General features: G+C 38.4%; 1 protein-coding gene across 1 annotated transcript; it reads right to left on the bottom strand.

The window, feature by feature from the left end:
• Window positions 1-1159: 1159 nt before the first annotated feature.
• Window positions 1160-12838, bottom strand: LOC137261999 (telomere repeats-binding bouquet formation protein 1-like). Its single transcript, XM_067799801.1, has 8 exons — window positions 12832-12838; window positions 11146-11274; window positions 10154-10285; window positions 9264-9324; window positions 5549-5646; window positions 3804-3926; window positions 2458-2607; window positions 1160-1191 (listed from the first exon to the last, which is right to left on the bottom strand). The coding sequence occupies exons 1-8, from the start codon at window positions 12836-12838 to the stop codon at window positions 1160-1162; spliced, it is 732 nt and encodes a 243-aa protein (XP_067655902.1).
• Between the last annotated feature and the right edge of the window lie 3187 nt (window positions 12839-16025).

Below are 16025 nucleotides of genomic sequence, written 5' to 3'. Positions count from 1 at the left end.
TCGGCTCAAGGCACCTGGCTTCTTGAATACAGCGATAAGTCTTTGAATTATTTCGGTCTTTTAGCTAAATTTATGTCGTATGCGGCATTTGGCTTATGCATACCCATCATAATTTGTTGAATTTGTGATAATTTTGTGTTTATATAGCATGTAAATCATGCTTGCAGTGTAGATTACTGCTGTCAGCGCTTGACTCGCACTTAGTTTGTCAGGCATGTATGCCAATCTGTTCTTCCACTGTTCACTGTGATTTTTGAAGGAATTTGCATGATTCACAATTTACTTTATATGTTCGTTCTGTTTGTAGACGTGCGAGGGACAGGAAATGTCGGCTTTCATCAGTCATGTCTAAATCTGCTGACTTAGCCTTGGGTAACCATTGGTCATTAACTGCTGAAATTCATCATTCTAGTGAACAGTCAGGTGTGTCTCCGGGGCTATGTCTTGGTTCCAGCGAGTCGTCCCCTTGACCACAGAAAAGAACTTCAACTGAGATGGGGTCATCGCAGCCTAAGAAGTCTAGGTCATTGTCGTCAAAGACAAAGTCGTCTTCAACAACGACGTCGCTGAATCAACATACTTCGACAATGAAGAAGTCCTTCGGCGACGAGATCATCCCTCTACAGGATCAACATATCTATGATGAGCTACCGCTAATTCAACACAACGAGCATACAAGATCGGCTCTGACTGCATCATCACCATTCCTGAGTCCCTGCAAGGGTCGTCAGACTACGCAGACTCCGTCAGCAGCATTGGTCATCGCATCAGACAACTCTATGAGTCAGACGTCACTACATACAACTCAGCCTTTCGACACCGGCATCTTCATGCAGCAGTTCACCACGCACATGATGAGCTTGATGGAGCATCGTTTTGAAGAAGAGCGGAGACTACAGTCTTCAACTACGTCCACTGCTGCTCCGTGTCAGCACTCCACTACATCTACACTCACTCCTGAGGATGAAGAGCAATCATATGCATGCACCCGATCAAGGAGATCGTCACCGTCATCTTTGTCATCCCTTCGTAGTCCAGAGAGATCCACCCACGTACTCGTCGAGTGAGTGCACCCACACGGATGAGTGCACTAACACTCACGAGAGTGACTGTGCTTGCGTGAGTGAGGACACTCGCTTGGGTGAGTGCACTCACAGGTCTACTCTTCAACGCAGAAGATCTTCTCAGAGTCTGAAGTTACGCCATGAGACAGCAATGGTCTGGACTTAGTCTCGCCATCCAAGGACTCCAACAATGCCAATACTCATGAAATGAAAAATGAGGACATGGACACGTTATCATTTCCTGAGACATTTATCTGCGGCATAGAAGTCAGCAACCAAGTTTCAGCAGCAACATATGCCATCTTTCAACGTTCGTCGTTTTCCTCTTCACCATATGGAGCCCTTTATCAGAGCACGAGATGTAGACGAATCATATAAGATCATCAGTAACGCCCCCTCAACAGATCTTAGAAGATAGAGGACATCAGGCCATTTGTCCAAGGACGGATGAGGCGGTTAACATTGAAGATCAGGTTCGGAACAACTGGAGTCTTCCATCCCCAGCCGTTCCCGTACAACCATTTTAAGTGGGTAGACATCTTTAACTCTGCTGGAAGAATTGGGGAATTCTCAACAGCGATCACGTCATGAAGATGCTTCAAGATGGCTACACCTCCGGTCACAAGAGTTCCAGCTCCCATCGTTACAGAAGGGAGCAGTAGAAGTAATACAGGCACAAAGTCTAACACCCGGCTTTTACTCAGAGGGTGAGTGTATTTTACGTCTGCTTCTTTTAGAAGGGAACTTCAAGGGATTTCAGGTATTCCACTACCTTCGCCAGGGAAGAGGAGATAAGCAATTAAGCATGTGTAAGGATAAGCATAAAATATCAATTTTATTCAGAAAATTACATAAAAAAAATAAAATATAATAATATGTAGCCTTCCTTTCAATCCAAAAGTGACATATTAGATGCCTTATTAATGAATGAACAGCTAAAAATATTGGGCTGCCTGTAAGATTCACTGCACTGAAAGTAACCTCACTACTGTAAACTTTTTACAACATAATCAAAGTGACTACTAATCATAAATAATTCTGTAGTTTGTTTCAACTAAAAGATGTAGCAAGTGACTGTTATGTCTGCCATGTTGTTATAAACTGTTTTCTGGATATTAAATGACCAATTTAACTCAATTTAAAAATACTTTACACAATCACATGTCACATGCACGAAGAGGGGATTATATCATTCTAACAAGTAACAACTGATGAAGATATGAAAATGTGTGCTGTCAATTAGAACTACTTATAGTCGTGTGGGGGAATGGACACCCAACATAATCTTTAACCTCACAGAATATAACTGTAGCAAACTAAATTAAAGTATATGCTTTCTAATATTCCTTGACAAGAAAATAATCAGTTTGCATTATTTCTGTCCAAACTTTACCATTTTCTGTGAGACATGAATCTAGGGCACCGACCACCTGCACCGCTAAAGTGAGGCAGTCTTCTTCCCCACTCCTGTTGGTCAGGTTACACAGCAGGGACGCCATTGTGTCTAGGCCCCCACACTTCTTCACTCGGTCCTGGTTAAAAACTGTAAGGCAAAAACACCTACATATTCAAATACTACAAACAAACAGCAACAGATTTTTGGAGTGCACATGCACCTATAATGCAAACGCAATGTTTTGAGTGAGCAATGTTTATGTACGTAACTTTCGATTTCTTCCTTCTTTTTTGGCCATATTTATCAAAATTTTTACACTGACACATCACAACAGTGCTGCTCAATTTGTGTTGATAAGTAAATATGGGGCCTTTCTTAACTGACAACCCCTTAAAGTTAGTAGTATGTGGAACAATGCTTTAATGCTAGAGAGATATTGCAAGAGATGTTAGTCATCTCATACAATCTAAATGTATAAGCATACATCACTGACATCCTGGACAGGGTTGTTGTGACACATTTGATGATCATACTCAATGCCATGCACACAAGGCAGATCTTCACAGACAACAAGGTTAGGCCTCATCTGGCTGAGACATTTCTTACATAATGAGTCAGGTAGCAAGCCAGAGTCAAGATCTCAAAGCCATCAAGCATGTCTTGGACATCATGAATGACAGATTATGCCAGAGAAATCCTCCAGAACAAAAGTACTGGAAAAAACCCTCAATTCAAAAGTAACACACTGGGACTATGAAAATATGTTGTGTCTCAAACCATATACTTGCTTAATACTGTGTACTACATGTACTTTTACGTGATGCTTGCCTTTGATTGTAGCATGTGTATATCTAAAATCAATGTATGCACCCAAAGGGTTGCAAGAATCAAACAAATAACAAACATATTTAATCACAAACATATTTATGATATGAATATATATGGCTATATGGGTATTACAAATCAAAGATAGTGCAATAGGTGTTACTATCTCAAGATAAAATGCCATTGTAATGTCAAAATATTTTGTACAAGTCCACAGGAACTGGGCCAGTGATCTTTTGACAAATTCCAATCTTGGCCTTATTCGGGTTTTATTTGCAGACTATGTGTGGTGAGCTCATTGGACAGTTTCTGCATTCCTCCTATCATTCACAGATCCTTAATAAATAACAACATCCAACAGATCCCCATGCAAAGTTGTACTGACTTCTTAAATTTAAACATAATTCAGCATGCATTTCCACTTTGCTAATTTTCACATGTACAGGGTTCGAGTTGCATAATGTTTGTGTTTTGATTTAAGTGTTCCAACAAACATACAAATTTGCATCCATTCATACCATTGTTGGCCACCATGACTCCCACCAAGGACAGCACAGGACAGAGGGTCTGGGGCTCTGAGACTCGCATCATGAGACTGAAGATGTGTGGCAGCAGGGTTGAGCACAAGCGCTGGTTTTCCTCTGTTTGTAGTGGGTGGAGCAATTTATCAGAAAAAATAACTTACAACTCATGTAATACTAAAAATATGGTTTAATTTAAAAGGAACAAGGATCATATGGCAAACACAATGCAAAACTTCACAAAAAGACACATCCATGAAAAACATCATGCCTTATATAATTGTATTGCCATGACATTACATGATCCTTGATCATCATGCCTTTCATTTAAAAAAAGACTAGCCACATTTTATTAGGAGGCCAGACCAATTTTATTTCTTGTTTTACATATCCAGTGTCGTAGTTTTTAAGAATAAGAAACTAAAAAAGGTTTACTTTTTAAAAACATTTTAATGTTCATATTGGCCAAAAACGTAAACTTACAAGAAAACGTTTTCCAGAGTGTGTCTTTTGCCCCATACACACTTCATAAATTGAAAACAGTAAAATACTTCCAGTATTTAAAAGGAATATTACGTTGACCGGATACTTTCATATTTTTTTCCCTCCTGCCTTTAGGTTTTCTGAGGACAGAAATCCGAAAAAAAAAGGAAATAAAATACAGTAGAATACTTTCATAACAAACATGGATATAACAAACTGACGGCTATAGCAAACTGTTTTAAAAGTCCCGAATTAACCTCTGTATATTATCACATGAAAAAGTCGTGAATAACGAATTCTCTATATCGTACTAATGGCTATAGCGAACTGATTTGCAATCCCCGCGAGTCCCAGTTCACACTAATGAACGGTGTGAATAACAAACTGAGCGAACTCAGTCAGTGTCACTGCCAGTTAGTGATGCTCACTTTGAAATCCTCGACAGGCCCGTGTCGTACCTGACGACATTGTTAAGGCCATTTCTGATCAGCGCGATGGAATATCTCATGTGGATTCGGAATGTGATGATGACAACACGAACATTGATGAAACAGACCAGGCCCAACCTTCATTCACAGAAGCCAATATGGCGTTACAAACTTTAAGAACTTTCTTGTGTCACAAAAGTCAACTGACATGTCTTCTTTCGATTCGCTTGCCGACTTGCAGTTGGCCATATGTGCACAGAGTAAGATTACTGACTTTGTAGGGAAAAGAAAGTAATATGAATGAATGAATGCATAATTAAATTAAGTACGAATGTGTTGTACTGTATACAGTGTGTTTTATTGTTCTTTCAATGGAATTTTCGTGAATAGCGAACTACGGATAAAAGCGAACGAATTTCAGTGGTTCCTTGTAGTTCGTTATAAAAATATTTTACTGTACTTCCAGTATTTAAAAGGAATACTACGTTGACTGGTGATTTTCATTTTTTCCCCCTCCTGCCTTTAGGTTTTCTGAGGACAGAAATCCGAAAAAAGAAAATGAAACTGGTCTTGCCAAAGGAAGAAAATTAGTAACATATTTAACTAAAGTGATTCTTAGTTACTGAAAATTAGTGAAAGTGAAGAAAATGATCAAACTAACAAGAATTATACATGTACCCAGGTATTTCTTCACATCAGAAAGAGATAAGCCAAATGATACTAAATTGTATTCCTGAATGGCTGTCCTCTTTCATGTGCAAGCTGATAGTTAATTCATGATGAAATGACTGGATTCAGTGTTGCATTATAATCACACTGAAGAAAACTCACCATTCTGTGGGTTGTTGATGCAGACACTGAGGGCACTGGTGACCAGACCAAACTGCCTAGCCTTGCTGATGACGTTGTTGCCACTGGTCACCAACTTCCTGGAACATCACAGAAAATATGATGTCCATGCTTGAGTGATTATGACCATGCATTTCATCAAGGCATGATCATGATTCTTAACCTTTGAGATGGTTCTAGAGACAGGAGATGAAAGGTATCTTCAAGTTCCAGTTCCATGTTCCAGTTCTTCTACTGGTAAACACATATAAGATGATCCACGACCTGAGAAATTACCCCAATCTGCATACTTGGGAACACCCCACAGAACGATCCACTTGAAACAAGAGGAAGACAGGTTGTCTGATAAATATCGAGAAGTTCATTTTTCCCGTGCGTTTCAAGCATGAATTGTTATAGCACACTCGATTTGGGAACAGGTACAATCCTAACGAATTGAATCAACACAATATTCTGAGCAAATATGTTTAGGACCACCGATCCATTTCACGAAGCAAATGACATTTTCCTGGGTTTTTTTAAACAAAATTGTTCAATATCTAAAATGCTTGTCAATGCCCCAATCATCTATTTGTCTTTGTCTTAACTAAAGGTTAGCGTGGAATATCAGTATCTTATGCCTGAAATTGCAGTCTTATCATTCGAAGCAATATGCGGTGTTGTTTTAATGGGTAAAGTTGACTTTTCGTCTGCTAAATATTAAATAGATAATAACTACATATAGTTAATTGTGTTTACTATTTAACTTTTTAATATGTGAAAAGTTATCTGTTACTGAATGGTGGTGGCTAAATCAGAGTAGCAAGGGGGAAATATTTTTATCCCATAATTTTGTTTCTATTTCTCTGTATGGCTGATTTTCGTCCATATTTCCGCTGGTGATCGACCAGGAATACAGGTCTTGGAAATTTATATACAGTTCCAGAGAAATGGTTAGTATTCAAACAACATTTCCAAATTTCTGTCATATTTTTATTATGGTCACCAAAATTGTGTACAGAAAACTGAAAATACCTTTAGACATTGATAAGTCAGTGAGAAATATCTTTGTACACAAATTTGTCGGTTTGGGGATCACTCAGTACCATACTCAGTAGATTTATAAGTGACTGAAAAAATATAAAATACAGACAACTCACCAAAGATTACTCATTTTTCATGACAAAGTATGGGAACAGTAAAAACCTGATATAGTATATGTCAATTATTACACAAGACACAATAATGCTGGAAAATTAGGCGGACTGACTGATTTATGCTTTAATTATCACTCTCTGAATCAGTCTCGGTGTCTGAATCACTTGCAAGTCCTAAGTCAATCACTGGTCTGTCAATTTCCCTTTCTACTGCGATTTCGCGTTGCCAGTAACCATCAATTGTTTTAACACGTTTACAACATTCCGACCATTCTTTTGCACGGATTGCAGACATCCTTTCATTTATGGCAACTCTTAAGGAACTTTTTGTGAACTGCAAGTTTTGTGAAGCGACATAATTTTTCACATTTGCCCACATTAATTCAATCGGGTTTAGTTCTGAGTGGTATGGAGGGAGACGTAGTACATCATGACCATGTTGCTTCAACATCGTGTCTACTCTGTACACATGGCCCGATTTGTCGGATTTTGAAAGAAACAATAGTTGGGCTTTAAGCATTTTCTCATCAAATGAGATATTGTGCCTTTGTAGCCACGCTTTTATGTCATCTTTTCTGTTGGCGGTTGTCGGACATTTGTCCACTTGCTTGCTATGATATGGTGCATTATCCATAACGATGACTGAGTTCAGTGGAAGGTTTGGGATCAACTTTTCCTGGAGCCATATGGAAAAATTATCAAAGTTCATCTCGTCATGATACACTGCTGATTTGAGTTTGGAATCAAAAACAAGCAAAGCATTTGGAACAAAACCGTTTTCACCCCCTCCATGAACCACAATAAGCCAAGGTCCTGTGCCAGACGGAGGTTGAACCCCTTTTATTACAACTTCACCCTCAAGTTGCCAACACTTTGGGACAATGTGGTGTACATGCAACCATGTTTCATCGATAAAGATGAGTGTTTGGAAATAATGTCTTTACGTTCCATTAAAAGTTTAGGGTTTGACTGCGTTTTTCACCACCTAAACCCCATGTCTTTGAGATTTTTTCGAAAACTTTCCTTGAACCCTTGTAGTTCAACTGGCACTTTGCCATATCACACATTGTATCCAGAGTGGGTAGTTGTTTTTTCACGCCATATAAACTTTGTACAAATTGACGGACTGCACACCAGTCGAAATCATCAAGTTTGTAAGTGCAAGTTTTGGGTTTGTGCAACTTGGTGGGACTGATAAATGTAGGTCCACTCGCACTCCTACCACCTTCAGCCTTAATGCGCTTTAAAGTTGCCGTTGAGAGTCCAGTAGCACGGCTACTTTGTAAAAGAGAATCTGCTTTGGTTGATAACATTGTATGCTATCTCCCTTGCATGAGAATGAACTATTTGCCCATGTTATCCTAACTTGGACATTATTTACCACAACTGAAATCTGTTTAACAGTAATGAGACAGGTGTAAAACAGTAACGAGACAGGTGTTACACAGTAGCGAGACAGGTTTTAATCAGTAGCGGTGTTGATTTCATGTCACGGTTAGCATGTATTGAACGTGCATAATCGTCAAGGTACCTGTAGCAGCCAAGTGTACTCGCCCAATTCATTGTACCGCCTCTGTTGTCACAAATGCGTTTTGTGAGCAGGATCATCTAATATGTGTCTAGCAGTACAACCAAACCAGAAATTGACTTGAGGACATTGTATGTTGCACATAATATAAAAACTGCAAGGTGCCTCAAACAAACCCTGGCTGCACATTACTGTAAAATAAAACATTACTGTAAAGTGAAATTGGAATATGTGTGTATCGTCTTGACTGACCAGTTTGATTATGTGCAGCCTAAGAAAGCAAGATAACTGACACATCACAAATGGATAAGTGATAAGATCATGAGCTTCAGAGGTACTGACTGTCTGTAAGGACTGTTTCTATGTGGACAAATAAGGGTTGATTAGACACCAATTGGAAACTTTATGACAAGTACTTACTTCACGTAGACATACCCATAACATGTAATGTTCAAACAATAGTTTGTACTTTTGCATGTTTCATTTAGCCAAAATGAGCTTTACAGACACATTCCAATACATGTCTGAAATTGATAAAATTCAATTTTACTTGAAACAAGAAATAGAAGTACATGCCTTACCTAACAAGCTTTCAAAATTTCCTGGATAGTTTTACATGTAGATTCATAATCATTCCCATATTGTTTTCGATGTGACAAAAATATTTTATCATGTGTATTGCAATGATCCTCTACAACAGTAAAAAGAAATCCTTGCATTGTCTAGACAGCTCTGTTCCCTTATAAACAGGTTCATGCTATGCTGATATATATTCCTGCTCACCTTGACATTTGGCAGAAAATATCTAAACCTTTCTAAATGAAACTACAACAACAACAAATGTGCAGGAGCAGGTTCATAAATCTCAACTGAACTAGGTCCCAGAATGGAACAGTTGTTGTTGCTAGCCTCAAGCCTGGTGTAAAGAGTAAGGGGTATATATGTTGAAGAACCCATATTCTCTTTTGAACTGAGGGTTAATTATGCTCTTAAATTTACTAGCTAGACTACAGTACGTGTTAAACTGCTCTACCTGAACATTCCCATAAGGTCTGCCAGACAACCAGAGTCCCTCGCCTCATTCTGGGACTGACCTGCAACACAGGTTCTCCTGTCACCTTTCCGAGTACAACTGTGGGTACATATGTATGCCATTATTTTGTCAGTCTCCACTGTGTACTGAAAAGTTTCTAAAACTGCAGTGTCAACAGTTAGCCTTACTGTTCAGTTTAGCTCAACCTGATGTGGGGGCTAGGACAAGCCCCGAAACGTCGTGAAAATAAACCCAAGAAGTTGTTATCAATAAAATTTGTCCTGTATTACTATGCCAACTTTTAAATGCCTTTGAAGAATCACTAGTCTAACCAATCAGCAAAACATTTCAGAATGCTTACTCAGTTTTAAATGTTTTTCGAAGATAAAGCCAACTCATCTTAATTTGCACTATAATGTGCAGGCCCAAGCACTGAATGTTAGTACAAGCGAGACAGGAATTACACGTATTATTCACTGAGGAAGACTTAAGCTGTGTATAAAAGATCTCTGAAGAGATGCTGGCAAGCTCAAATGGCAACAAAGGAAACTGGTAAGATAAGATGTTATTATGCTTTGGGAATTTTCAAATAAATTAGCATGAAAATTACATACAAAGATGAAATGTTGTGCATTTTGAACACAAACAAAGCAGATTAGTTATAATGACTTGCAAAAGCATTTAGTGAATGAAAAAGATTAGACATCTTGATTCCTTAAGTTCCAATATTTGGGCAGGTGTGCATGCATATTTTCTCTAGCCTAAGGATATTTGAAACTTATGAAATCCAAAATTCCCCTCTATTTGATAAAACACCACAAACTGTACATACACTGAGGAAAATGTCTAATGATAGGTAACACCTGATCTGATTAAAAAACAAGACATACCATTGTTAGCGACAAGACACAGCAGTAGGAAGACGGCAGCTTGTCGGAGTTTGTCTGTGGATGTTACACCGTGTAGACTGCCATGGATGATACTAAACACACCATGCTGTGTCAGAAGTGTCTGGGAAAACACTGAAACAGAAGCAGAGAATTCGAAGTTAAAGGACAGTACGTGGGGGCTCTGATCTGCTGCAATAGTGACAGAAGAGGTAACCAAGGCCTAACCAGGAGCTACAATAAAAGGGAACTATTTTTAGATCTGAAAATATATGACAGTTCTGTGTCATGTCATTTAAAGTCAGGAATGTTACACAAAATCAGTTTTCATTAAGGTCTTTCCAAAGTATCTAATTATTATGACAATGAATGCTTTGCCAAATCAGAACTGTATTTCCCTGACTGTGTGATGACTACCATTTAAACAGGTGAAGTTCCTGAGATTTGGGCATGGTTGGACTGAAAACAAAAACACCAAGACAAGATTGTTGCTTTACATAAATTCCACTTAGTACTTACTTAAAATAAGATCCTAAAATAGAAGAAATCTGATCCTGTTGTCAATATAGTAATGTGCACATCAACAAAGGTGATTTTCAATATCTGCCTTTTAAAACCGACTCAATGCAGCCAGCCTGACAGCCAGGCATCTTGTTAAGGGTGTGAGCCTAACAACTTACCAGAGTTGGCTTGATAACACAAGAGACAGGCTGTGCATCAAAGGCATTACACCATGTTTACAGACAATGGTGGAAGAAAATCTTCATGTGGAAAGAAATATTAACATGATGCAGATAGTAAACCTTTATCACTCTGGCAAAACCCACAAGCCAAATTTACTAGCATAGGGTCAATAATCAATCAGTGTGAAATAGCTGGTACCATAAATGGATTCTGGTACAAATGTAACACAACACTTTGTAATTTGCAGTGCATCTGTGCCCCCTAGTAAAATAGAAATTTGTTATTATTGCTTAATGCTCAAGTCATCATACCGTTTTTTTCTGTGGCAGAGGCTAGACAGAACAGAGCAGCTATCTTGATGTTTGGGAAGTCAGTTGTCTGTAGTAGGCTGTATAGATAGAGCAGGCCTCCACTTTCTCGGACATAGTCCCTAGCTTCATCTGAAAAATTAGGTTAGTTTGATAAAATGAGTCAAGTACCACAGCATTTTCAGATCACAAAATACATGAATCTAGAAATACATTTCAGTACATAATGTAACAAGAGGCACTTAAAATATAGTGGTTCCAACAAAATGAATGTCAAGCATGCTGAAATTTGCGCCACTACATAACATATCATTTGCACACAAATTAAAGGGTAAAGTGGCAATCATGGTTGTTATTTACAGAATCCACAGCATATTTTCAAAGTCTTCTCTGAAGACTGTTCAGCAATTGATTATCTGTTCATACACTATTACCTTACCTCACACATAAATGTTGTTTTCTGATTGGTTAAGCACTCTTCTATTCTTTTCAGTGTACCCCACTTACTAGTGAGGAAGTGTGCAATGTTCAATATAAAACGATGTTCAGAGATTCAAATGCAGGAATCGAAATTATTAGTGTCATAGTACTAATGGCACAGCTTAGTTTGAAATGCCATGGTTACATTCTTACCTGGATGCGCTTATGGCACACTTGATTTGCTTGCTAAAGTGCATTAAAGTATTTAGTGAATTCACCATTATTATCTTTCATGATTTATAATGACATTATGAAAAATGTCTAATGATAAAGTGTACAGGTCAGACAGCCAGCAACTTATAGGTGTCTTTTCAAAGTTTGATAAACAAAGTTTTCAAAGTTTGAAAAACATACCTGGCATTGTTTTATTTCTCATGATTTATTAGTGTATAATACAATACAATTACAACTTTTACATTCACTTCAAGTCATGTACTGTTTTGAAGTACAGTTTAATAGGCCATGACTTTATGGCGTACCTGAAATTTAAATGGCACACTTCAATTATCATAACAGTGCCCATGAGGCATACTTTAAAATACTGAATTTCCATCCCTGAACTGTAACTCAGTTTATCTACCTGACGAAAAGAGACTTGACAAGGTTATAAGTGACTGATGAAGAGCAGATGGGCTTTTTAGCTGACATTTCACACACTCCAGAACCACATCAATGTCAGATCTTATTTCTGAAATTTAGAAGACATGAGGTTAGAGAAGTCAGGTTTTTAACATCTATTATTATTAGCTGTTGTCCATGTACAGGATCATACAGGTGTTTGAAAGCTTGTTTCAATACTTGCAGTTCATAGTGGCATTGACTGAAACCAAGCAAGAAATATCTAACTTCTTCCAGTCCTCAAGATACCTTCTATTAGGGGAACAGTGTTGTAATAGAAGGTGCTAAGTCAATGTGATCCAACTTTGTCAAGTGATCAGCACATTTATTACAACTGAGAGGAAAACCTTCCTTCTGCGTTGTAGTATGTCTTTCAACCTTGAAACCTAATTTAATGAGGCCTTGGTGAGTAACCTTACCATATGCAGATCCAGAGAAAGGTTGCAGTGGTGCACACATCCCCTCGCCTTTTTGTCCTGAAAGTTTACTACATGGCCATTAAAACAAGTGAAAATGAAAAGTAACAGTCCCTCTTTCATAATCTCTCATGCACAACACCTTTCTCGAAAAGCTGTATCTGGTTCTGCTTACCTGCCATGTCTACACAATTACATCAAGAGTCCATCTGTTTGCTGTGGAATCTATCCCTGTGAACATAAAACAGATGTAAACTATTACCTACATCAACGTGGTTGGTCCTCAGTGTTGTTGGTGAAGTCATCAGTCACAACATGACAACATGGTTATTAATAGTGTTACATTTATGCATTTTCACACATTTTCCTTAAGCTGACCATAAGACTGCATTACACTACAGGGATGAATTTCTGTGATTTCTATTGACAATCACCAAACAATTTTATGAAGTGGATGTTTTCATTAGGTCTTGATAAACAAAAATGTCTTTATCAATCGCACATTCACTTTGGAAGATCAAATTAGTCCATATCCATAGGTCTTCTGTATTAGGCACCTTAGAACATCACAACCTGTAAACAGGGACTCACAGTCATAAATGTTAAAGCTTTTCAATTCTGTTAATTTGAGGGGAGATAGATATTTCAAGCCCTGTTTGCACAAATGTGCTATAGCACAGAGACACAGGCACAGACACAAGACTGTACTGTGGTTTAGTAAACATCTTGTCATGTTTTGGTCTTAGATGTTCACAAGAAGGCAGCTCCACATACAAGTACACATAAATTATGGTCAGAGGATATTTTCCAAAGGGAAAGTGTTTAAGATCGAAAGTCCAATGAACTGAGAGTTCCTCCACTAACAAGTATTAGCACTGGCAGAATGCTTGCAGTATGAGTCAAAAATTGATTTTCTATTTCAAGTGTGTGAGTGAGTTTAGTTTTACACAGCACCCAGCAATATTCCAGCTAAATGGGAGCTGCTGTAAATGATCAAGAGTGGACCAGACATTTCCAGTGACAAACAGCATGAGCATCAATCTGCATAGTGGGAAACAAATGACATCTATCAACCAAGTTAGGTTCAGTCATCAAGTCTGACCACCTGTTCTTGTTAGTCGCCTCTTTCTACAAGAATGCATAGTCCACAGGCCCTCATGCCATTGTGAGGATTAAAGATTATTTTTTAAAATATTACAATTTTGAGATGACCCCTGACTTAAAACGCTTCACAGTACGATATATCTGGACAAGGCAGGACACTTCAGTGTAACCCAACCGCCTGCTTTGCACCACCATTGCATGTCCCTGATTAAATCTTCATCTAAACATAATCACTGGTGACTGGCCTATATATTACAAATCATGATACCTACCAGTCCTTTATTGCTATTTCTACAAGTCGGTTGAAAGCCTATCTGACTCTCAACTAAAGGATCTTGACACAGATGGAGGACGATAGCAAGCGCTGACCAATGAAAAGGCTTGCTTTGGCCACATCCCCTTTTATGCTGCCTTATCCTCCTTGCCACCATCCTCCATTTGTCAAGATACAATAAAAACCTGTATAAACTGAGTCATTATCTGCTTTGCTGTGCTGAGCTCTGTTGTTTTAGTGTTATGTCATGATCGGAAAATATTTCACACAACATTATAAACACCCAGAACCATCAATATCCTAGCCTATTAAATACCATGGGAGAAGCCCTCTAAACGTTACACTGTATGCCCAAAAGATTTGCATCTACTCATAATAATGTTTCTCCTGATATCATTTCTGGAAGGTTTTAATGTTACAGTGCCTTTGGTTCCAGTGTTCTGCAGCGTTGTTTACAACCAAGAACAGGAGATTACATTCAAATTATTTATGCTCTGCTCATTAGCAATAAAACCATGGTCAAAACCAGCATATTCTGAAATTCAGAATGGTAAGTTGATTATCTAATTTGCTGGGCTGAGCTCTGATATTTTAGTGTGATGGCATGACCGGAAGATATTTCACACAAAATCAAAAACACCATGAACCGTCGATTTATTGTAGCCTATTAAATACCATGGAGAAGTGCTCAAAAAGTTAAATTCTCTGCCCAAAAAAATTGCATCTACTCATAATAATGTTCCCGTCCTGAGTGGCTAGCCAGGCAATGAGGAATGCAGAGAGTACTGTCTGCTTTATGCCACTGTAATATTTGTTGATTACTAAACACACTGATGCCTACAAATAGTTCTGCAGTTGTGCCCCATTTATCCAAACACTTGTGTTTTTAGTGAAATCCTCCAGATAAGCGAATTTTCAGATATCTGAATCACAGGCCATATGTACAAAGAAACATACAAAGAAACGAACATAGTAGGTATCAGACACAATCATTTACACATAAATAAACATCAGTGCATCCAAATTACAATGTCTCAAACACGAGCTTCCTTGTGAGACACGGGTGGGGGAGGTGGCACCTGCTCAACTTCGTCATCATCATCAGTCTCACTATCCAAACATACTGCTTAGAGGATGTCTGTGTCATTCAAAGATTCCACTGGTAACTTCATCAGTAATTATAGTGACCTACAAATTGACACGCCTCAGAATTAGGTCAGTGTCACCTTGCTACTCAGAGGTACTTATCTTCTCACGCTTCAAAGACTGCCGACTTCTTTCATGTTCGGCATGCGAAGCCCTCGTGTGTGTAAACATACAGTGCTCAACCATCCGGATATACGAGACAATGTACATAAATTGGTGTTTTGTATGTGAAAATGACCATACGGTTACGAAAACCGGATTTCCGGATAAGTGAGTAATTTTAAAACGTTGTGAATTCGTTTTAAGGAATTTCCATTCGGAAGGCGAGTTTTCCGGATATCTGAGATTCGGATAAATGGGGCATGGCTATACATGTAGGAGAAAGTCCGAAATCTGTCTATTAGTTTCGCTTATGAGGCTTCATGAGTGAAACTAATTGATGGATTGAGGACTTTCTTCAACTTAAAACAAAATCAACTAATCTTCACTGTATATTAGTGCTTTCGTAGTGCGCTTTGACTTAGAAAGTCTTCCTCGAATGCATCATTAAAGCGCAACGCACACGTAAGTGGCCTGCTGCATGGGGTCAACTAATCAACAGCTTTTTCATATAAAAATGAAGAAGTGTTCTGTACATGGCTTACGTAGAATTCAGTTGAACTTGTTGGCTGTTTGCAAAAAGGAAGACGGATCCTGATGAAAGTTTGTTTTATAGCCAAATGGTTCGTGCAGGGCACAAGCACAGAGTATGCAGAGACAGGGAGAGTGCGCACATCAGTGAAATGATGATTAACTTCGACAACAGGAGGAAATTAGAGTGGGGATTCAGCATAGAAAATACGGAT

This window comes from Haliotis asinina, chromosome 14 (genome assembly GCF_037392515.1).
Source record: "Haliotis asinina isolate JCU_RB_2024 chromosome 14, JCU_Hal_asi_v2, whole genome shotgun sequence".
Taxonomy (NCBI): Eukaryota; Metazoa; Mollusca; class Gastropoda; order Lepetellida; family Haliotidae; genus Haliotis; species Haliotis asinina.
The sequence above is the reverse complement of the archived record's forward strand: the minus strand, read 5'-3'. Positions and strand labels throughout refer to the sequence as shown.